This window comes from Tachypleus tridentatus, chromosome 11 (assembly GCF_004210375.1).
Source record: "Tachypleus tridentatus isolate NWPU-2018 chromosome 11, ASM421037v1, whole genome shotgun sequence".
NCBI lineage: Eukaryota > Metazoa > Arthropoda > Merostomata > Xiphosura > Limulidae > Tachypleus > Tachypleus tridentatus.
Window position 1 is genome coordinate 28,806,570 of NC_134835.1, and position 26,185 is coordinate 28,832,754.

The 26,185-nt window shown below is 33.5% G+C and overlaps 1 protein-coding gene across 2 annotated transcripts in view; it reads left to right on the forward strand.

Moving 5' to 3' along the window:
* LOC143231833 (glutamate-gated chloride channel-like) overlaps nucleotides 1–26,185 on the forward strand; it is a 210,885-nt gene that overhangs the window by 113,570 nt on the left and 71,130 nt on the right. For both annotated transcript variants that reach the window (XM_076466506.1, XM_076466507.1), the window contains exon 3: nucleotides 14,160–14,263. In XM_076466506.1, the coding sequence (XP_076322621.1) occupies nucleotides 14,160–14,263 (104 nt within the window). The remainder of the gene's footprint in view (nucleotides 1–14,159; nucleotides 14,264–26,185) is intronic.

Sequence of the window (26,185 nt, forward strand, 5' to 3'; positions counted from 1 at the left end):
TGCAAAACAAACCAATACTAAATCTTAATTTGAAAATAGTATAATTCACCAACGTTCTTTTAATATCTTTGTTAACTTCCAAAGGAACTGGCCCGGCATGGCAAAGCAATTAAAGCGTTCGACTCGTAATCTGAAGACCGAGGGTTTGAATCCCCGTCACACCAAACATGCTCACCCTTTCAGCCGTAGGGGCTTTATGATGTTACAGTCAATCCCACTAAACTGAGTTTTCACGTTCGGTATTGGGTTAGCATTTTATGTTTATTAATGATCTGAATGTGATGTACCAATTGCATTTTTCATGACATAAGTTCCACCGATGTTATCTGAAAAAATTTAAAACAAATAAACAAAACCACAAAGTTACCATAAATAAAAAAATGTATAGATATAAGGATATTACGCACTCTCTCGTGAAGTGAAGAGAGAGATCTCTACGCCATTAAATGAAACCTCAGGTTTGTTTGCTGTTTTATGTTTTTAAACATAAAGCTACACAATGTGTTATCTGTGCTATGCCCACAACGAATATATAAACCAGGCTTTTAGCGTCATAAACCGTCATACTTACAACTGATTAACTGCATGAGTAAGAAGTCTCGCGCGTGTCTCAGCATGTGGAGTTTCGTATTTAAGCACAACGTGCTTAATACCGAGACAGGTGTATTTTGAAAAAAATCTGGTTCATTTTTCAAGGTTCAAATCTTCTTAGCCGTACTGCACAGTCCTGTTAACAACAACAGTTTAGACAAAATTACTGAAAAGCTAATACGTTTTTGAAAACACACATGTCAACAGTTAGCATACTGGACTGGCAACTCAAGGATTCATGGTTCTAGACCCGTTATCACACGATCGTGCTCCAGTCTTTGCGTGTATTGATAGTTAAGGCTAAATCCCAATATTTGAGTATAGTAGCCCAAGAGTTGGCGGTAGGTGTTCTTCACTATCTATCTTAATAATGGTAAGCAGATAGGCCTTTTGTAGCTTTGGGCGAGTATCAGAAGTAAAAAAACAAACCTGAACTAAGGTACTTGCGTCGTAAATGGTACACTTTAGTTTGATCTGGTAGAACAGTTGATTTGGAAGATTTTGGATGCTGTAATTGTTCAAAACTAACTTAATATAATGGACCAATTTCCTGTAAGTATTTTAAGTTCTGCCTAAATGAAAAATCAGTTTGAAAGATGCATTAACCCTCTTTTCAAAACATTGAAAACATTTCTGATTTAAGTAAAAAAATATATTTATAGCATGACAACTTCTTGTAATACATGAAAATTATTATTGTATTTTAACTTAAAAACTTTCAACTTCCATGGATAGAAACGAATTTGAATAAAAAAAGTCATAAAATGCAACGAATGGCAGGTCAGAAAAACTTTACGTAACACGTTTTCGATTTATAATATGACTATAAATTGCGAGATGCGCTCGTCGATAAGAGAGAAGACTCCTGGTTTATTTTTTATTAGAAAAGTTTGTGAGATTAATGACTTGTTAAAAAGAAGTGTTTTTTTTTTAAATAAAGCAACACTTTTCTCTCTTAAAAGTCAAGACACAGAGTTTCCACAATAATACTGATTTATAGCGACGTTTATTGAGATTCGGTCATTAGAACCTTTAAAACTTATCAAATTCTACGTTGCAGTTAAGGACAACGCATAAGCTTAAAGCGTGAGACCGTTTGACCCTAAGAAACAAAAAAAAACGTATTTTGTAAAGGTAATTTAAGTGTTGCTTAATTATTCTAGAATGTGTAATTATGTCCATAAGAAATCGTGTAACAGTCTTAAGTTTTTATATAAAAGACAGGTTCGATTTCAAGATTAATAAATAAAAACAGCCTTCGATAAGTTGTTTCATCACGGTTTTCAAACGGTGTGAGATTTTCTGGACACATATCACTTTCTGAGCTCACTTCTCACGAGTTAAGATAGTTTACCAGTCTATTCGAGAGCTCCATAGGTTTTAACATAGTTTTAAGACAGGCCTATTTTATTTCATCAGTTTGTCAGCTACGCACTTTTTCAAGCTTTCCCATTGTGCGTTTCTCAGCATTTCAAACTTATATTTATCACGAACGGAAAAATTTTGAAAGCAAGTTATTATCGGATAGCCTGATACCAGCTTTGCAACAACAGCTGCTGAGAATAGATCAGATAACACTGAGACAAATCTTTGGGTTACTACAGCAAACGGACGCGTGAGTCTGAGTCCTTCCTATTTGGTCGATCAATGGCAGGGTTTTCAAAGGCTTTACGTGCCCAAACCTTCTGTGGTAGGTAATCCCTTCCCGCGAGAGGTACTGCCTTATCCTACACTAATCGTCTGCAGACCTGAGGATTCTTCATATACTTACTAAAGGTTATCGTCTTTAAAGTCTCATCCTCTGTGACGTCATTAAATTGTGAAAATTTTCTCTAACACAAAAATTAATTTTGCACAGAAATAATCGAAGGTCCTTTTTCACTGAATATCTTCAGCTGTAACATAATTATGATTGTTAGTGTCTTCAGTTATAACATGATGATGATTGTTACTGTCTTCAGTTATAACATGATGATTGTTACTGTCTTCAGTTATAACATGATCATGATTGTTAGTGTCTTCAGTTATAACATGACGATGATTGTTACTGTCTTTAGTTATAGCATGATGATGTTTGTTAGTCTTCAGTTATAACATGATGATGATTGTTAGTCTTCAGTTATAACATGATCATGATTGTTAGTGTCTTCAGTTATAACATGATCATGATTGTTAGTGTCTTCAGTTATAACATGACGATGATTGTTACTGTCTTTAGTTATAACATGATGATATTTGTTACTGTCTTCAGTTATAACATGATGATGATTGTTACTGTCTTCAGTTATAACATGATGATTGTTACTGTCTTCAGTTATAACATGATCATGATTGTTAGTGTCTTCAGTTATAACATGATGATGTTTGTTACTGTCTTTAGTTATAACATGATGATGTTTGTTACTGTCTTCAGTTATAACATGATGATGATTGTTACTGTCTTCAGTTATAACATGATGATGATTGTTACTGTCTTCAGTTATAACATGATCATGATTGTTACTGTCTTCAGTTATAACATGATGATTGTTAGTGTCTTCAGTTATAACATGATGATGATTGTTAGTGTCTTCAGTTATAACATGACGATGATTGTTACTGTCTTCAGTTATAACATGATCATGATTGTTACTGTCTTCAGTTATAACATCATGATTGTTAGTGTCTTCAGTTATAACATGACGATGATTGTTACTGTCTTCAGTTATAACATGATGATTGTTACTGTCTTCAGTTATAACATGATCATGATTGTTAGTGTCTTCAATTATAATATGATGATGATTGTTAGTGTCTTCAGTTATAACATGATGATGATTGTTAGTGTCTTCAGTTATAACATGATGATGAATGTTAGTGTCTTCAGTTATAACATGATGATGATTGTTAGTGTCTTCAGTTATAACATGATGATGATTGTTACTGTCTTCAGTTATAACATGATGATTGTTACTGTCTTCAGTTATAACATGATCATGATTGTTAGTGTCTTCAGTTATAACATGACGATGATTGTTACTGTCTTTAGTTATAGCATGATGATGTTTGTTAGTCTTCAGTTATAACATGATGATGATTGTTACTGTCTTCAGTTATAACATGATCATGATTGTTAGTGTCTTCAGTTATAACATGACGATGATTGTTACTGTCTTCAGTTATAACATGATCATGATTGTTAGTGTCTTCAGTTATAACATGATCATGATTGTTAGTGTCTTCAGTTATAACATGATGATGATTGTTACTGTCTTCAGTTATAACATGATGATTGTTACTGTCTTCAGTTATAACATGATCATGATTGTTAGTGTCTTCAGTTATAACATGACGATGATTGTTACTGTCTTTAGTTATAGCATGATGATGTTTGTTAGTCTTCAGTTATAACATGATGATGATTGTTAGTCTTCAGTTATAACATGATCATGATTGTTAGTGTCTTCAGTTATAACATGACGATGATTGTTACTGTCTTCAGTTATAACATGATCATGATTGTTAGTGTCTTCAGTTATAACATGATCATGATTGTTAGTGTCTTCAGTTATAACATGATGATGATTGTTACTGTCTTTAGTTATAGCATGATGATGTTTGTTAGTCTTCAGTTATAACATGATCATGATTGTTAGTGTCTTCAGTTATAACATGACGATGATTGTTACTGTCTTCAGTTATAACATGATCATGATTGTTAGTGTCTTCAGTTATAACATGATCATGATTGTTAGTGTCTTCAGTTATAACATGATGATGATTGTTACTGTCTTCAGTTATAACATGATGATTGTTACTGTCTTCAGTTATAACATGATCATGATTGTTAGTGTCTTCAGTTATAACATGACGATGATTGTTACTGTCTTCAGTTATAACATGATGATGTTTGTTACTGTCTTCAGTTATAACATGATGATGATTGTTACTGTCTTCAGTTATAACATGATGATTGTTACTGTCTTCAGTTATAACATGATCATGATTGTTAGTGTCTTCAGTTATAACATGATGATGTTTGTTACTATCTTTAGTTATAACATGATGATGTTTGTTACTGTCTTCAGTTATAACATGATGATGATTGTTACTGTCTTCAGTTATAACATGATCATGATTGTTAGTGTCTTCAGTTATAACATGACGATGATTGTTACTGTCTTTAGTTATAACATGATGATATTTGTTACTGTCTTCAGTTATAACATGATGATGATTGTTACTGTCTTCAGTTATAACATGATGATTGTTACTGTCTTCAGTTATAACATGATCATGATTGTTAGTGTCTTCAGTTATAACATGATGATGTTTGTTACTGTCTTTAGTTATAACATGATGATGTTTGTTACTGTCTTCAGTTATAACATGATGATGATTGTTACTGTCTTCAGTTATAACATGATGATGATTGTTACTGTCTTCAGTTATAACATGATCATGATTGTTACTGTCTTCAGTTATAACATGATGATTGTTAGTGTCTTCAGTTATAACATGATGATGATTGTTAGTGTCTTCAGTTATAACATGATGATGATTGTTACTGTCTTCAGTTATAACATGATCATGATTGTTACTGTCTTCAGTTATAACATCATGATTGTTAGTGTCTTCAGTTATAACATGACGATGATTGTTACTGTCTTCAGTTATAACATGATGATTGTTACTGTCTTCAGTTATAACATGATCATGATTGTTAGTGTCTTCAATTATAATATGATGATGATTGTTAGTGTCTTCAGTTATAACATGATGATGATTGTTAGTGTCTTCAGTTATAACATGATGATGAATGTTAGTGTCTTCAGTTATAACATGATGATGATTGTTAGTGTCTTCAGTTATAACATGATCATGATTGTTACTGTCTTCAGTTATAATATGATCATGATTGTTACTGTCTTCAATTATAGCATGATGATGATTGTTAGTGTCTTCAGTTATAACATGATCATGATTGTTACTGTCTTCAGTTATAACATGATGATGATTGTTAGTGTCTTCAGTTATAACATGATCATGATTGTTACTGTCTTCAGTTGTAACATGATCACGATTAATACTGCATGATTTATATATTTTGTGTATCATTTAATGTGTTGATGTGATTTACATTATCAAGTTTATGTTTTAAGCTTTTTTAGAAATTTCCTTGCATATTTATTAAACCTTTTCTGTTTTTTCCAGTGTTATTCAACTTGGTATTTTGTTTAGTTTTATGATCTTCAAGATACACATTATTAGTTTCTATTCATGTTCTGTTTAGTATACACCTTTTAAACCTACTACGTACATCCACGTAATTTATATTTGAAACGAAACTAATTAATGACAAACGCTGTTTGAACATGAACCACCAAACAATGATAGTGACATTTATACCAAACTGGGGACGTTTCGATGTTATCTTGGTGTGGTATATGATAGTGACATTTATACCAAACTGGGGACGTTTCGATGTTAGCTGGGTGTGGTATATGATTGTGACATTTATAACAAACTGGGGACATTTCGATGTTATCTTGGTGTGGTATATGATTGTGACATTTATACCAAACTGGGAACGTTTCGATGTTATCTTGGTGTGGTATATGATAGTGACATTTATACCAAACTGGGGAAGTTTCGATATTATCTTGGTGTGGTATATGATAGTGACATTTATACCAAACTGGGGACGTTTCGATGTTATCTTGGTGTGGTATATGGTAGTGACATTTATAACAAACTGGGGACGTTTCGATGTTATCTTGGTGTGGTATATGATTGTGACATTTATAACAAACTGGGGACGTTTCGATATTATCTGGGTGTGGTATATGATTGTGACATTTATAACAAACTGGGGACGTTTCGATGTTATCTTGGTGTGGTATATGATTGTGACATTTATAACAAACTGGGGACATTTCGATGTTATCTTGGTGTGGTATATGATTGTGACATTTATACCAAACTGGGGACGTTTCGATGTTATCTTGGTGTGGTATATGGTAGTGACATTTATAACAAACTGGGGACGTTTCGATATTATCTTGGTGTGGTATATGATTGTGACATTTATAACAAACTGGGGACGTTTCGATGTTATCTTGGTGTGGTATATGATTGTGACATTTATACCAAACTGGGGACATTTCGATGTTATCTGGGTGTGGTATATGATTGTGACATTTATAACAAACTGGGGACATTTCGATGTTATCTTGGTGTGGTATATGGTAGTGACATTTATAACAAACTGGGGACGTTTCGATATTATCTTGGTGTGGTATACGATAGTGACATTTATAACAAACTGGGGACGTTTCGATGTTATCTTGGTGTGGTATATGGTAGTGACATTTATAACAAACTGGGGACGTTTCGATATTATCTTGGTGTGGTATACGATAGTGACATTTATAACAAAGTGGGGACGTTTCGATGTTATCTTGGTATGGTATATGATAGTGACATTTATACCAAACTGGGGACGTTTCGATGTTAGCTTGGTATGGTATATGATAGTGACATTTATACCAAACTGGGGACGTTTCTATGTTATCTTGGTGTGGTATATGATAGTGACATTTATACCAAACTGGGAACGTTTCGATGTTAGCTTGGTGTGGTATATGATAGTGACATTTATACCAAACTGGGGACGTTTCGATGTTAGCTTGGTATGGTATATGATAGTGACATTTATAACAAACTGGGGACGTTTCTATGTTATCTTGGTGTGGTATATGGTAGTGACATTTATACCAAACTGGGGACGTTTCGATGTTAGCTTGGTATGGTATATGATAGTGACATTTATAACAAACTGGGGACGTTTCTATGTTATCTGGATGTGGTATATGATAGTGACATTTATAACAAACTGGGTACGTTTCGATGTTAGCTTGGTGTGGTATATGATAGCGACATTTATACCAAACTGGGGACGTTTCGATGTTAGCTTGGTATGGTATATGATAGTGACATTTATAACAAACTGGGGACGTTTCTATGTTATCTGGATGTGGTATATGATAGTGACATTTATAACAAACTGGGTACGTTTCGATGTTAGCTTGGTGTGGTATATGATAGTGACATTTATACCAAACTGGGGACGTTTCTATGTTATCTTGGTGTGGTATATGATAGTGACATTTATACCAAACTGGGGACGTTTCGATGTTAGCTTGGTGTGGTATATGATAGTGACATTTATACCAAACTGGGGACATTTCGATGTTAGCTGGGTGTGGTATATGATAGTGACATTTATACCAAACTGGGGACGTTTCGATGTTAGCTGGGTGTGGTATATGATTGTGACATTTATACCAAACTGGGGACGTTTCGATGTTAGCTGGATGTGGTATATGATAGTGACATTTATACCAAACTGGGGACATTTCGATGTTAGCTTGGTGTGTATATGATAGTGACATTTATACCAAACTGGGGACGTTTCGATGTTAGCTGGGTGTGGTATATGATTGTGACATTTATACCAAACTGGGGACGTTTCGATGTTAGCTGGATGTGGTATATGATAGTGACATTTATACCAAACTGGGGACATTTCGATGTTAGCTGGGTGTGGTATATGATTGTGACATTTATAACAAACTGGGGACATTTCGATGTTATCTTGGTGTGGTATATGATTGTGACATTTATACCAAACTGGGAACGTTTCGATGTTATCTTGGTGTGGTATATGATTGTGACATTTATAACAAACTGGGTACATTTCGATGTTATCTGGGTGTGGTATATGATTGTGACATTTATAACAAACTGGGGACGTTTCGATGTTATCTTGGTGTGGTATATGGTAGTGACATTTATAACAAACTGGGGACGTTTCGATATTATCTTGGTGTGGTATATGATAGTGACATTTATAACAAACTGGGGACGTTTCGATGTTATCTTGGTATGGTATATGATAGTGACATTTATACCAAACTGGGGACGTTTCGATGTTAGCTTGGTATGGTATATGATAGTGACATTTATACCAAACTGGGGACGTTTCGATGTTAGCTTGGTGTGGTATATGATTGTGACATTTATAACAAACTGGGGACATTTCGATGTTATCTGGATGTGGTATATGATAGTGACATTTATACCAAACTGGGGACATTTCGATGTTATCTGGATGTGGTATATGATAGTGACATTTATACCAAACTGGGGACGTTTCGATGTTAGCTTGGTATGGTATATGATAGTGACATTTATACCAAACTGGGGACGTTTCGATGTTATCTGGATGTGGTATATGATAGTGACATTTATACCAAACTGGGGACGTTTCGATGTTAGCTGGGTGTGGTATATGATTGTGACATTTATACCAAACTGGGGACGTTTCGATGTTATCTGGATGTGGTATATGATAGTGACATTTATAACAAACTGGGTACGTTTCGATGTTATCTGGATGTGGTATATGATAGTGACATTTATACCAAACTGGGGACATTTCGATGTTATCTGGATGTGGTATATGATAGTGACATTTATACCAAACTGGGGACGTTTCGATGTTAGCTTGGTATGGTATATGATAGTGACATTTATACCAAACTGGGGACGTTTCGATGTTAGCTTGGTATGGTATATGATAGTGACATTTATACCAAACTGGGGACGTTTCGATGTTATCTTGGTGTGGTATATGATAGTGACATTTATACCAAACTGGGGACGTTTCTATGTTATCTTGGTGTGGTATATGATAGTGACATTTATACCAAACTGGGGACGTTTCGATGTTAGCTTGGTATGGTATATGATAGTGACATTTATACCAAACTGGGGACGTTTCTATGTTATCTTGGTGTGGTATATGATAGTGACATTTATACCAAACTGGGAACGTTTCGATGTTAGCTTGGTGTGGTATATGATAGTGACATTTATACCAAACTGGGGACGTTTCGATGTTAGCTTGGTATGGTATATGATAGTGACATTTATAACAAACTGGGGACGTTTCTATGTTATCTTGGTGTGGTATATGGTAGTGACATTTATACCAAACTGGGGACGTTTCGATGTTAGCTTGGTATGGTATATGATAGTGACATTTATAACAAACTGGGGACGTTTCTATGTTATCTGGATGTGGTATATGATAGTGACATTTATAACAAACTGGGTACGTTTCGATGTTAGCTTGGTGTGGTATATGATAGCGACATTTATACCAAACTGGGGACGTTTCGATGTTAGCTTGGTATGGTATATGATAGTGACATTTATAACAAACTGGGGACGTTTCTATGTTATCTGGATGTGGTATATGATAGTGACATTTATAACAAACTGGGTACGTTTCGATGTTAGCTTGGTGTGGTATATGATAGTGACATTTATACCAAACTGGGGACGTTTCTATGTTATCTTGGTGTGGTATATGATAGTGACATTTATACCAAACTGGGGACGTTTCGATGTTAGCTTGGTGTGGTATATGATAGTGACATTTATACCAAACTGGGGACATTTCGATGTTAGCTGGGTGTGGTATATGATAGTGACATTTATACCAAACTGGGGACGTTTCGATGTTAGCTGGGTGTGGTATATGATTGTGACATTTATACCAAACTGGGGACGTTTCGATGTTAGCTGGATGTGGTATATGATAGTGACATTTATACCAAACTGGGGACATTTCGATGTTAGCTTGGTGTGTATATGATAGTGACATTTATACCAAACTGGGGACGTTTCGATGTTAGCTGGGTGTGGTATATGATTGTGACATTTATACCAAACTGGGGACGTTTCGATGTTAGCTGGATGTGGTATATGATAGTGACATTTATACCAAACTGGGGACATTTCGATGTTAGCTGGGTGTGGTATATGATTGTGACATTTATAACAAACTGGGGACATTTCGATGTTATCTTGGTGTGGTATATGATTGTGACATTTATACCAAACTGGGAACGTTTCGATGTTATCTTGGTGTGGTATATGATTGTGACATTTATAACAAACTGGGTACATTTCGATGTTATCTGGGTGTGGTATATGATTGTGACATTTATAACAAACTGGGGACGTTTCGATGTTATCTTGGTGTGGTATATGGTAGTGACATTTATAACAAACTGGGGACGTTTCGATATTATCTTGGTGTGGTATATGATAGTGACATTTATAACAAACTGGGGACGTTTCGATGTTATCTTGGTATGGTATATGATAGTGACATTTATACCAAACTGGGGACGTTTCGATGTTAGCTTGGTATGGTATATGATAGTGACATTTATACCAAACTGGGGACGTTTCGATGTTAGCTTGGTGTGGTATATGATTGTGACATTTATAACAAACTGGGGACATTTCGATGTTATCTGGATGTGGTATATGATAGTGACATTTATACCAAACTGGGGACGTTTCGATGTTATCTGGATGTGGTATATGATAGTGACATTTATAACAAACTGGGTACGTTTCGATGTTATCTGGATGTGGTATATGATAGTGACATTTATACCAAACTGGGGACATTTCGATGTTATCTGGATGTGGTATATGATAGTGACATTTATACCAAACTGGGGACGTTTCGATGTTAGCTTGGTATGGTATATGATAGTGACATTTATACCAAACTGGGGACGTTTCGATGTTAGCTTGGTATGGTATATGATAGTGACATTTATACCAAACTGGGGACGTTTCGATGTTATCTTGGTGTGGTATATGATAGTGACATTTATACCAAACTGGGGACGTTTCTATGTTATCTTGGTGTGGTATATGATAGTGACATTTATACCAAACTGGGGACGTTTCTATGTTATCTTGGTGTGGTATATGATAGTGACATTTATACCAAACTGGGGACGTTTCTATGTTATCTTGGTGTGGTATATGATAGTGACATTTATACCAAACTGGGGACGTTTCGATGTTATCTTGGTGTGGTATATGATAGTGACATTTATACCAAACTGGGGACGTTTCTATGTTATCTTGGTGTGGTATATGATAGTGACATTTATACCAAACTGGGGACGTTTCTATGTTAGCTTGGTGTGGTATATGATAGTGACATTTATACCAAACTGGGGACATTTCGATGTTATCTGGGTGTGGTATATGATAGTGACATTTATACCAAACTGGGTACGTTTTGATGGTATCTGGGTGTGATATAAATAAGCAAATTTAGCATCTTATTTATTAGTAAAAAGTTAGTTTTCTCATAGGAATATATATATATACAATGTATACAAAAGTGGGATAAAATTAAATATCGAACATTGTAAAGTGTGTTATAACAGTTGTTTATATATGTAGAACGCCTAACACTAGATCAAACTCACATTCGTCGTAGCTTTAACTGATTCAGAACTCAATTTGTTATAAGGTAGCCATTAATTCATTTTCCCTTATTTCTCTTTTCTTTGCATTACCACGTCATTAAGCAGAAAAAAAAATCACTTTTAAAAGTGCTCTTAAGAATTGTAAAAAAAATAAAAAAATAATTTCTACTCAAGGGTTAGTGACCAATATGTAGTTACTAAAAATGATATATATATAAAAATAGTAATAGAGTTTTTAGGAAATAAAGATCAGATAATATACCTATGATATAAACATAAACACTTCTGTAATCACGTACGTAAGCACTTTGAAAATTATTTTAGTTTTTGTTTGTTCTTCATCAATAAGTATGATTTACAAATCAAAATAAAGAGGGCAAAACGCCGCCTGGTGGCAAATTTTAGTTTAACAGTAGACATTTCTCCTGCTTACACTATTTCAAAACCACAAATCATAATTAGCAGAGAAATCTCTCGTAAATATGAAATAGATTTAGATACAACAGTATTTGCAAGTAAAGTTTTGATAAGTGTAAGACACTGCCAATAATTGTTTAAAACCTTGAAAACCTGGTGGCAGGATCATGCGAATCTTTAATTACTTAAGAAACGAATTCTATCTACTAAAGGTTGTCAAAACTTTAAATTGTATTGTATAGATACAACACATTAACTGCCCAACCTTGTTGATGAAAAGTGATTATACCTTTAAGTTTAATATATAAATATCGAATCCTGTACTTAAAGTTTTTATAATATACATATTATAACTGGGGCATATTTATAATTTAAATCGTTTATTGCCTTAAAATGAATCGTTGTAAATATTATATTCCATTAAAAAAACTGTTTTATATCGAAGAAATATTTACAGGTAGGTTTCAGAAGAACATTCATATCAGTACACTGTGTGTGTTTTCTTGTAGCAAAGCCACATTGAGCTATCTGCTGTGTTCACCGAGGGGAATCGAGCCCTTGATTTTAGCGTTTTAACTCCGAAGACTTACCATTGTCCCACCGTTGATGTTCATATATTTTTACTTGACCAATATCTCACTCGTGTGCTTTAATCCACTATTTACTTAAAATTACCGTTCAGCACATAAAGTATGGTATGACAAACATTCATGAGGTTTGTCCTAGTATGTAAGTCATATGTTGATTGTTTTCCAGTATTCGTGAAAAGCTAATCCAGGTTTATCTGCGCTTGCCGTTTTTAGACCTGATAGATTAGAACAATTTTTCCCAGTTGGGAGCTGCGATACTTTCTTCTGGAGAACCGCCAAGAAAACCAAAAAGACCTAAAAACATAGATGCTAAATTAATTTTAATTCTAAATAAACAATTAGCCGACATAAACTTTGCTGAATTAATCAAATTATGTTTTTACTACGACACTGTTTCTCAATCACCATGCTAAAGTTGTAAGTTGGGGGTCCCAAACTAACTTATTCGGATCACTTTGTTCTTTGGAACTTCGTGTAAAGCTACTCGAGGGCTATCTGTGCTAGCCGTCCCTAATTTAGCAGTGTAAGACTAGAGGGAAGGCAGCTAGTCATCACCACCCACCGCCAACTCTTGGGCTAGTCTGTTATCAACGAATAGTGGGATTGACCGTCACATTATAACGCACACACAGCGAGCATGTTTGGTACGACGAGGATTAGAACCTATGACCCTCAAATTACGAGTCGAGTGCTTTAACCACCTGGCCATGCCGGGGCCTCAAATAAAAAGGAAGTTTCGCCTGATCTCAAGCTACTTTTATATTCGTAAATCAAATACACTAGAAGTAATTGAATACCAAAATGTTTACTATCATTTTTATCGAGTGAAACTTGTTATTTAATATACATATGTGTATGTGTGTGTGAATTACTATTGGCTTTTAATGTCCCTAGCTCTATTTCATCCAACTGTGAAAGTTAAAGCACATTCACACGTGCAGGAGGAAGTAATCATACTTTTACTTGCTTATGCAAAAACTGTATAACGTGAGAAATCATTATTTGAAAAATAACTTTATTTTTCTCCATATTCTACTAAGAGGTTGGGATTTTATTAACACAAGACTGATACGATACATTCTTATTAAATGAAATTAACTTTCTGTATATCTTTACTTTAAGTGAGACAAGTATCCTTTTATCCAAAGTAATAACCCTTGTTTCCATTCAAACATCCCAATAAATATGTTATTGTCTTTATTATTATTAGGGGAAAACAGAATTTCAGAGCCATCGAAAAACAAATACTTGATGATATTATGGGATCTGGACGATACGACAGCCGAATCAGGCCCCATGGGATCAACCACACAGGTGAGTAATTTGACTTTCCACAGCTTTTGAACCTAGTTTTTAATGAATGAAGTATTTAAAAAAAAACAGTGGCTGATTATTGCCTTAATGAAAGATGGAAATTTTGACACTAATATGAAAAGCAAACATATTTCTGCCAAAATATTATATTATATTATATTATATTATATTATATTATATTATATTATATTATATTAATAAAAATCAAACAATCATATTGTTTAATTAATTAATTAAGAAACGTAAAAGAATGCTTGTTATATTTTAATGAAATATACGTAAGAGTATCCACTTTAAGATATTCCTCTGCCATAGTGTCCCCCGATGGAACAGCTGTAAGTCTTCGGATTTACAAAGCTAATATCAGGGGCTCGATTCCCCTCGGAAGACTCGGCAGCTAGCCCGATGTGGCTTTGCTATAAGGAAAACATAAACACACACGCATAGTATTTTTCCATAGCAGTAATTTTTACGTGTTTGGTTATACAAAGATTGGTATTTACTACAGAAGAAAAAAATACCGTTGCTTCATGATTATCTATTAGACTTAACCACATTTATAGAATCAACATCGCCATATGAACTACTATGTTTATTTATTCTTTTTTCTAATGATTTTTGAGGTCGATAAATCTACTTTATCACAACCAAACTAAATTTAACTGAATAAATTATACTGAAATAATAATAATGTTAATAACGTTCGCTATTAAACTAGATTTTAGACTTTGTTATTTGTATACCATTTTCTAAGAAAATAATGTTTGTTAACTTATACTCAACTAACGTAATAGTCGTTTTGGCGGGGAAAATCCAGTAAATCGTATATAATATAATCATAAACAACTGAAATAATATCTACATGTTATCCAAATCATGCGGAAATGAAAATTCCATATGGTAACATGGAAAACTTCTTTGTTTTCAGTTCCATTACCTCTACTTTTTATTATATAGATATATATAATATTGAGCTAACACTAATCAAGTAAGGTAAAACATGGTTGTGCGTGACCGTTGTTGCTCTTACAATCATTGTAAAAGATGTTAACATGTTTCTAAAATAAAGAAAATAAACTAATTTCCGTTCTACACGGATACAATTTTCACGAGGTTTAACGAGGTGTTTTTAAGCTATTTAATTTTTATTGCTAAAATTTTTAGAAGAATTTCTCTCGCTGGCCAATTAGGGTTCAATGTTGGTTTTGGTTTCTTTATTACCACTCGCTAATTTTTTGTTCTTGTTCGAACTAATTTAAGAACAAAAGAGATTCAGGCGATAAAAAAATTAAAACAAGGATTAATATTGGAGTTAAAAAACTCCCGAGTTAAAGATAAAATAATCTCAAACCCAAAACGAAATGGTTGGAAAACTTCAAAACAGAACACCAATTCTACATTTTAGCGTTTCACGGAAAATGAAAAAAGTAAGAAAGTTCCTAAGTACAAAAAAACGATAAATTCACATTTATATGCGTTTTATGCTAACATAAATACAGAATAATTTCTAAATTACAAAACGAAATGAGCTTTTTTATTGGTCAGTTGCGTCTTGGTGAAACTACGTATTTATCTGCTAATCTTAGAGTTAACTCTTTTACTCTATGGGGATTCTAAATGTTGATATGATACCCTTAGATTACGTTTTTTACCATCTTGGGATATTACATTATTATCTACTACACTTAGACACCACAGTAACACAGCGGTAAGTTTGTAGACATAACACTAGAAACCGGTTTTCGATACTCGTGGCGAGCACAGCACAGATAGCCCATTTTGTGCTTAAATAAAAAATATATAACAAAGCTACATTAACAGTTGAGTCTTTTTACTGCCTAGAGATAGTATATGTTTATATAACTACCCTCAGAGTTAGTTCTTACTCTCTGAGTATATCACATGCTACCCTCAGAATTAGTTCTTACTCTCTCAGTATATCACATGCTACCCTCAGAATTAGTTTTCACTTTCTGAGTATATTACGTGTTACCCTCAGAGTTAGTTTTTACTCTCTACTATATTAAATGATACCCTCAGAATTAGTTTTTACTCTCTAGTATATTAAATGATACCCACACAGTTAGTTTTTACTATCTGAGTATATTACATGCTGCCCTCAGAGTTAGTTTTTACTCTCTAGTACATTGCATGCTACTATCAGAGTTAGTTTTTACTCTCTAGTATATCACATGCTACCCTCAGAGTTAGTTTTTACTCTCTAGTATATCACATGCTACCCTCAGAGTTAGTTTTTACTCTCTAGTATATCACATGCTACCCTCAGAATTAGTTTTCACTTACTGAGTATATTACGTGTTACCCTCAGAGTTAGTTTTTACTCTCTACTATATTAAATGATACCCACACAGTTAGTTTTTACTATCTGAGTATATTACATGATATCCTTAGAGTTAGGTTTTACTCTCTAGTATATTACATGCTACCCTCAGAGTTAGTTTTTACTCTCTACTATATTACGTGCTACCCTCAGAATTAGTTTTTACTCTCTAGTATATTACATGCTACCCTCAGAGTTAGTTTTTACTCTCTAGTATATTAAATGATACCCACACAGTTAGTTTTTACTATCTGAGTATATTACATGCTGCCCTCAGAGTTAGGTTTTATTCTCCACTATATTACATGCTACCCTCAGAGTTAGTTTTTACTCTCTAGTACATTACATGCTACCCTCAAAGTTAGTTTTTACTCTCTAGTACATTACATGCTACCCTCAGAGTTAGTTTTTACTCTCTAGTATATTACATGCTACCCTCAGAGTTAGTTTTTACTCTCTAGTACATTACATGCTACCCTCAAAGTTAGTTTTTACTCTCTAGTACATTACATGCTACCCTCAGAGTTAGTTTTTACTCTCTAGTACATTGCATGCTACCCTCAAAGTTAGTTTTTACTCTCTAGTATATTACATGCTACCCTCAGAGTTAGTTTTTACTCTCTACTATATTACATGCTACCCTGAGAATTAGTTTTTAACCATCTGGTGATACTAAATTTTTACATGCTCTCCTTAGAGTTAATATTTTTAATTTCTTGAGAATTCCATACGTTTGGATGCTATCCTTAAAGTTAACTTTTTAAACTCTGAAGATATTACATGTTGGTATGGTATCTTTAGAGTTAACTCTTTAACTCATTTGAACACCTAAAATTTCAGAACAATAATATTGTATCTTTATATTTCTTATCAATTCAGAAATAATTGTACACTTACTGTAATACAATCACAACAACATTGTCTTTAAAGGCTCACACAGAAACAACAATTTAGTTCACCCTTCACTGCAAGTTTCCACCACTGTCCTTATTAAACTGGTCTAAATCTGTGAGACATGACGTGATTTTCGCTGAGATATATAATTTATATTTTATAATTATTATTTTTCAATACATAAAATCTTTATACAATTTGTCTGTTACCTGTCAGGATATTTTTAAAGTTATTGTATTAAGAAGAGTATGTATGTGTTTTCTTATTGTAAAGCCACATCGGGCTATCTGCTGAACCCACCGAGGGGAATCGAATCCCTGATATAAGGGTTGTAAATCTGTAGACATACAGCTGTACTAGCGGAGGACACCATAAAGAAGAACCTGGCGGAGGAACTATCGAGATACAAATGCTTACACTACAACACATTAAAACTAAGGGTACCTATCGACATACAAAAGCTTACACTATAACACATTAAAATTAAGGGTACCTATCGAGATACAAAAGCCTACAGCATATCACATTAGAATTAAGGGTACCTATCGAGACAGGTACATGTATCACACATTACATAAAAATTAACTCTACCTATCGAGATACAAATGTTTACAACATATCATGTTAACTGAGGATAGCTATCGATATACAAAAGTTTACCACATATCACGTCAAAACTACGAGGTAGTTATCAAATGTTACGTATTCTATTTTATATAGGACGAGCCTTCAGTTTATTATATTAGGTATTACAATTTAAAATAGTCCTAACTGAATTAATTTCAATTTAGAAGTTAATGAAACATAGAAATGTATCAAAATTATAATGTTTGCCAACAAGGTTGATACACACAGTTTTCTTTCTTAACACAAATATATTTCAATATAAAAACAATAATAAAATTTATAATAATGTTTATTAGAAATAATGATTTTACGTAAAAAAGTTTTACAAATAATATTGAGTCTTCTGTCTGATCACGAACTAAATATTTTATCGACGGTTTACGATAAGCGAATTAATTTCCAGTTGATATCCGTACAGTTCATTAACAGATTGATTGCATAAGAATATTTCACCACTAAAGTTATCTAATGTTGTTGTAGAAATACTGACGTCCGATAGTAATCCGCTGAAGTTAAACGGTTTGTAACGTTCGAACTTTTATAAGCGTTCCTCGTCAGATATCTAGAGTTTCCAGATTAATAAGTGTTTATCACAGTTATAGTTTCCAAAGTTTGAAAAATACTAATTGTAGCAAATCAACAATATATACTGTCTCTCGGCGTGTTAGTTTATAAACGTTAAGGCGAGGTTCTAGAAATTTCAGTTGGTCCAACAATACGATAATACTTTCGTAAAACCTATATTTTTGGCTGTTACACTCGAGAGTCTTCCACAAAGTAAGAGAACAAGTGTGAATTACATAATACACATTTAGCAGTTTACGTTTCATGCATTTCGAAATATAAATTTAAATTACAGAAACGTCGATTCTAAAATAAATATATAATATTAAGTCCATTACAATAGATGCACAGGTTTGCAACGTATCAAATCGAAACTACAAGGTAACTATCAAGATAAATACGTTTACAGCCTATCGTGCCGAAATACATGTTAATGATCGAGACAGAGAAATAACTACACATATGTCAAAGACTGCTAGGTAGTTAAAGTGATAAGCAAGGTTACAGGTACATCACGCTAAAGCTCAGATAATAGGAAAATTGATGGGTTAAAATTCTACATCCAATCAAATTAAACAGACACCTCAGTAACAGTAAAACTGTAAGAGATTTAACGTTTAACATTTGTTGTTCAAAATTCTTAAACTTTTTCTGAACAAAAACCCTAAAAAAATTGTTTGTTCTTGCAATATCTTGAACACAACAACCTCGTTTCCATGGAAATAATTTAAAATGTATCGAAATGCGAACAATATACTCAGATTTCATTCAAAAGAGACCAAAACTATTTGAGAAGCTGTCAGAAACATTTGTGGCTGTTCAGAAAATCCTCTTCGGGTGGTGAAAATTAAGGAAGTTAGGCTTAGTCTACTCACACTATATTGTAACGTATACAAATCAGGAAATGTCTGCAATACTTAGCGACTAGTCTGTGTTTTTTAACTTTATTTTTTAGCCAAACAATTTCCCGTAAATTTAATCGATTGTAAATAAACATTAAAAAGTAAAACAGTAGAACAACTTAACGTCTATTATAATCATCATACATTGCAGGCCAAAATCTTAACGCCAATGAACATAAAGAGAGAATATGCATTTTGCGTTGTTAGACTCAACCACTTATTTGAGTAGAGCTTCGAAAGATGAAAATAAGAAAAGGGAAAATAAAAATAAAAAACCTTTTTAGCATTTAAGAGGCAAAATATAAACCCTATGAAATTAGCCTAAATACTAGCTGGTCAAAAGTATAAGACCATAATGAAAGGAAGCGTTAATCGGAAAACACCTAACGAAATTTAGTCATTTGTGTTCAAGCATTAGCGTTGCCAACATCTCCCACTGACATATCCTGTGTAACATTGGGTAAAAACATGGTAAAGGTTAAAAACGTGACAGAGTTTAAACGTGGCAGAATTGTCGAGCTGCAAAAGCAAGGCCTCTCTCAACGTGAGATTGGGTGAAGTAAAACTGCTGTTGTAAATTTCTTAAAAGACCCTGAGGAATACCGAACGAGAATTTCAAGTGGTTGGCCCAAGAAAATTTCGCCGGCGTTGAGCAGGATGATTTGACGGGTTGTCTGGCAAGACACCAACCGATCGTCGAACCAGATTAAGGCCCTTACGAACGCAGAATGCAGTTCAAGAACAATAAGACGGCATCTACGAGAGAAAGGCTTTAAAAAACCGTAAACGTCTTCAAAGGCCACGCCACCTTCCACACCACGAAACAGCTCTGGGAAACTTTGCTGAAAAGTACCAAACATGGGACGTAGAAAAGTGGAAAAAAGGTTTTGTTTTATGATGAGAAAAAATTTAACCTGGATGGTCCAGATGACTTTTAATGTTACTGGCACGATAAGGATATTCCACCAGAGACATTTTCTACACGACACAGTGGAGGAGTTTCCATCATGATCTGGGGTGCTTTCTCCTTCCATAGAACAATAGAGATTTAGGTTATAGAGGGGCGTCAAGCACCGGCTGGCTACATTGGCATGTTGGAGAAAACATCCTTATTGACTGATGGCCCTCGCTTATGTGGAACTTACTGGTTCTTTCAGCAGGTCAACGCTGCAATCCACAATGCCCGCAGGACAAAGGACATTTTCATGGCGAATAACGTGATTTTTTGGACCATCCAGCGTATTCGCCCGAACTGAACCCCATTGAAATGTTTGGGGATAGATGACAAGGGAAGTCTATAGAAATGGACGTCAATTCCAAACAATGCATGATCTTCGTGAAACCATCTTCACCACTTGGAATAACATTCCAGCCAGCCTTCTGCAAACGCTTATATCGACCATGCCAAAGCAAATGTTTGGAGTTATTCACAATGATGGCCGTGCAACTCACTACTGAGACCTCTTGTTGGGCAATTCCTATCCTGTTTAGGACTTCTTTTGGTATGGTCTTAAACTTTTGACCAGCTAGTATTTAGGTTAATCTCATAGTGTTCACATTTTCCTTATTAAATGCTAAAACGTTTTTTAATTTTTATTTTCCCTTTTCTTAATTTCATTTTTCGAAGCTCTACTCAAATAAATGGTTGAGTCTAACAACGCAAAATGCATATTCTCTCTTTATGTTCATTGGCCTTAAGATTTTGGCTAGCAGTGTATGTATTTGTAACAAATATCATGCCATTTCCTTATAACTGTTGGGTGAAGCATTTCCAACAGCAACTCGAGAAATATTTTTGAATGAATTCACAGTCATTTCTGAATTTTGCATCATGGGTAATTTAAAAATCAGGAGAGTGGATAAAAAACACTCCTCTTGACACCGGACCAATGTTCTGATCTCTATGTAACACACAGAAATACAGGCTTCGTACAGAAAAAAAACAACGCCATTGCATAATTTTTCTTTCTGTTCATTGGCCTTAAGATTTTGGCCAGCAGCGTATCTAAGTGAAGCCTTAATATCAACCACTATAATCAAAGCACGCATTTAGTTTTCTTATTCGATATTTGAAAAGAAAAAAACGTGAAACAGATAATTATTCTGTATATAAATAAATTAAATATGATAAAAATGTCTGTATTCACATAGTTGTACACTGGTCTTGGTGAGACCTACTCATGCGTGGCGGTTGAACGGAACCATTTCTTGGAGAAGTACACAGCTCACCACTTTCCTTATTAGCCAGATAAATCAATGGCAAGAGGCCGGTTTATATATATATACGTATATATGGAGCGTCTCAAACACATAGAAATCTTATAAATGTGGAGAAAAAGACATCTCGAGAAAGATTATTTTGTTTTGGGGAACCTATTAGTCTGTCCGTTTACTAAACCGCACCTGCACCACAGAAAACTACGTCATAACTCAATTTCGTGGATTTTTTTTTCTCTTGTCACGTGTTTATCTTACTGGACAAATATTTTATTTCACTTGCGTCAACTCATTCAACTATGAACTATGAACTCATTCGACAAGGAAATTGCGTTTGAACGTTTATGCCAGTTAACAATGAAACGTGAGTTCTGTACTTATTAAAACTAACACCCCAAAGGATACTAAAAGTTCAAAAGGGTACAATATCCTTTACAGTTTATAATCTAGTTTCTTCTGTTGTTTTTCCTGGCGCCGGAACTCTGTTTTCTCATCCAAACGATTCGTGTTATCCAATCTCTTGTTTCTCTCTCTCGCCGCTGCTCGTTCTCGTTGTTATAATAATAGCATAACCAATTTTTGTTAGAAGTGAATTCAAACAGTTTTGAAGTTTCAATTCACTTTAGGGTAAGCTGAAACTCTACCATTCTTTGAAAATCTAGCACTACTTACTTGAAGAATTCCAAACTAATCTCCATCAATAACAGATCTTCAGTAGCAGATGCATCATCCTGATTGAATTATCGATAGATATCTTCTGGGCTTTCAACTAATTGACTGATACAAAAATAAATTTCTTGAGCATTATACTCAGAGTCCATTGAGCTGTTTGAAATACGACAGCTCTTTAGAAATGTTATAAATTATGTTATATTAATCTGTTATCGTATTTCGGAGTTAATGAGCATCAATTATTGCACTAAACATCGACTACGTTCTGGCAAAGAATTTAAAAAAGTTTAAACTATATTTATATTTATCATCAGATTATCACAAAAAAAGACGGTGTTGTTTTGAATTAAGCACAAAGCTACACAATGGGCTACCTGTGCTCTGCCCACCAGGGGTATCGAAACCCGGTTTTTAGCGTTAAAAGTCCGCAGACATACCGCTGAGCCACTGGGGGGCCAAAAAGACGAACCGTTCTTGACTGTTTGCTAACTTAAGCCTTCAAAAGTAACAGTACTTGGAATTTGTAAACGCGTTAATCGGTTGAGCTGTCAAATAAAATACAGTTTATGATTTGAAATACACCAAAATAAGGTAAGACGTAAGCGCTGTTCATAATTTGTTTTGTACAGCCTAGAAATATGAACTTTCTTTTTTTATATACGTTTTCAGGCATAAACAGTTTGTTCTTTATACTGATTGTTTTCTGTTAAACAGAGTATTAAGAAAGAGTTACTCCACACATATTGTTTATACTGATTGTTTTCTGTTAAACAGAGTATTAAGAAAGAGTTATTCCACACATATTGTTTATACCGATTGTTTTCTGTTAAACAGAGTATTAAGAAAGAGTTATTCCACACATATTGTTTATACTGATTGTTTTCTGTTAAACAGAGTGTTAAGAAAGAGTTATTCCACACATATTGTTTATACTGATTGTTTTCTGTTAAACAGAGTATTAAGAAAGAGTTATTCCACACATTTTGTTTATACTGATTGTTTTCTGTTAAACAGAGTATTAAGAAAGAGTTATTCCACACATATTGTTTATACCGATTGTTTTCTGTTAAACAGAGTATTAAGAAAGAGTTATTCCACACATATTGTTTATACTGATTGTTTTCTGTTAAACAGAGTGTTAAGAAAGAGTTATTCCACACATATTGTTTATACTGATTGTTTTCTGTTAAACAAAGTATTAAGAAAGAGTTATTCCACACATATTGTTTATACTGATTGTTTTCTGTTAAACAGAGGGTTAAGAAAGAGTTATTCCACACATATTGTTTATACTGATTGTTTTCTGTTAAACAGAGTGTTAAGAAACAGTTATTCCACACATATTGTTTATACCGATTGTTTTCTGTTAAACAGAGTGTTAAGAAACAGTTATTCCACACATATTGTTTATACTGATTGTTTTCTGTTAAACAGAGTGTTAAGAAAGAGTTATTACACACATATTGTTTATACTGATTGTTTTCTGTTAAACAGAGTATTAAGAAAGAGTTATTCCACACATATTGTTTATACCGATTGTTTTCTGTTAAACAGAGTGTTAAGAAACAGTTATTCCACACATATTGTTTATACTGATTGTTTTCTGTTAAACAGAGTATTAAGAAAGAGTTATTCCACACATATTGTTTATACTGATTGTTTTCTGTTAAACAGAGTGTTAAGAAAGAGTTATTCCACACATATTGTTTATACTGATTGTTTTCTGTTAAACAGAGTATTAAGAAAGAGTTATTCCACACATATTGTTTATACTGATTGTTTTCTGTTAAACAGAGTGTTAAGAAAGAGTTATTCCACACATATTGTTTATACTGATTGTTTTCTGTTAAACAGAGTATTAAGAAAGAGTTATTCCACACATATTGTTTATACTGATTGTTTTCTGTTAAACAGAGTGTTAAGAAAGAGTTATTCCACACATATTGTTTATACTGATTGTTTTCTGTTAAACAGAGTGTTAAGAAAGAGTTATTCCACACATATTGTTTATACTGATTGTTTTCTGTTAAACAGAGTATTAAGAAAGAGTTATTCCACACATATTGTTTATACTGATTGTTTTCTGTTAAACAGAGTGTTAAGAAAGAGTTATTCCACACATATTGTTTATACTGATTGTTTTCTGTTAAACAGAGTGTTAAGAAAGAGTTATTCCACACATATTGTTTATACTGATTGTTTTCTGTTAAACAGAGTATTAAGAAAGAGTTATTCCACACATATTGTTTATACTGATTGTTTTCTGTTAAACAGAGTGTTAAGAAAGAGTTATTCCACACATATTGTTTATACTGATTGTTTTATGTTAAACAGAGTGTTAAGAAAGAGTTATTCCACACATATTGTTTATACTGATTGTTTTCTGTTAAACAGAGGGTTAAGAAAGAGTTATTCCACACATTTAATAGCTCACACATGGAGCTGTATGTATTTATCTTTGTAACAGAGGAGTTGGTGTGTTTGGATTTCTTTTTCCTGAAACAACCTTAATAGAAAACTATTACCAAAACATGTTAATTTTCTCATTAGAGATAATAATAACGGACTTTATAGAGAATTATTATCATAACATCTTAAGTTCCCACTAGAAAACTATTATCAAAACATCTTAAGTTTCCATTAGAGATAATAATAACGGACTTTATAAAGAACTGTTATCAAAATATTTTAAGTTTACACTCGAGATAAAGAGAGATAGCCAGAACCACAAGAGTGATTTTTACTGATACTTTAGGCCTATTAAGGCTACCAGAGTGATTTTTACTGATACTTTAGGCCTATTACGGCTACCAGTTTACTAAACGGTTATTGGAGATGAATCATTACTAATTGTGCTATGATATTTTGAAATCGTATGCTTAAAAATGAGCATATTGGTTAATTTCACTCCATTTCTGTGAGGTACAGTTTTTAAAATGAAAATATATATTATTTATCTTGACAATTAGGCTGCGCATAATATAGTACAGACTTTTAATAAACATAAATTATGTGGCAAGTCCTTATTATAATGCAGTGAATCTCTACAACGTTTCAGACTGTACCCGTGGTTTTTCTTCCTTGACTTAAATTATTTGGTTTTGTTAAGCCTTTTTTTTATATAGTACCCTTTAATACCTGACTATTTAGAGTCAATCAATGCTTGTGTACACATAATATATGTTACTTCCAAAAACAAACATCAAGCATAAGCAGTGTTTAAAGAACAAATGCTAAGCTATAAAAGGGATATGATATAATAAAACCACGTTCGGAGCTCTCTCCTGAAAGGATAGGTTACTTGGAATTGCAAAACAGCTTTTGAACACACTTAAACAACACAGTGTAGTGAAATTAGGAAAAAAGTAAAAACTCCATAAAAACTCATATAAATGAAGACTTACTGTGTTTATTAAAAATAAACATAACACTGTGTACGTACTACATGTTACAGACACGTACGAACCAATGAATGAAACGTATGCAAATTGAGTAATTGATTATGAAATCAACTCAAGTTTAATTATCAATAAAAGCTAGGGAAAATATTTAATTAAAATAAATAATTTTTTTTTAAATTTATCTTCTAATGTTTATTTTTAATTAGTTTGTTTTGTTGCTAAGCGCAAAAATATACAGTGGGTCCCCCACGAATATCGAAGCCTAGTTCGTAACGTTAAAAGCCATCACATCTACCAATGAGTC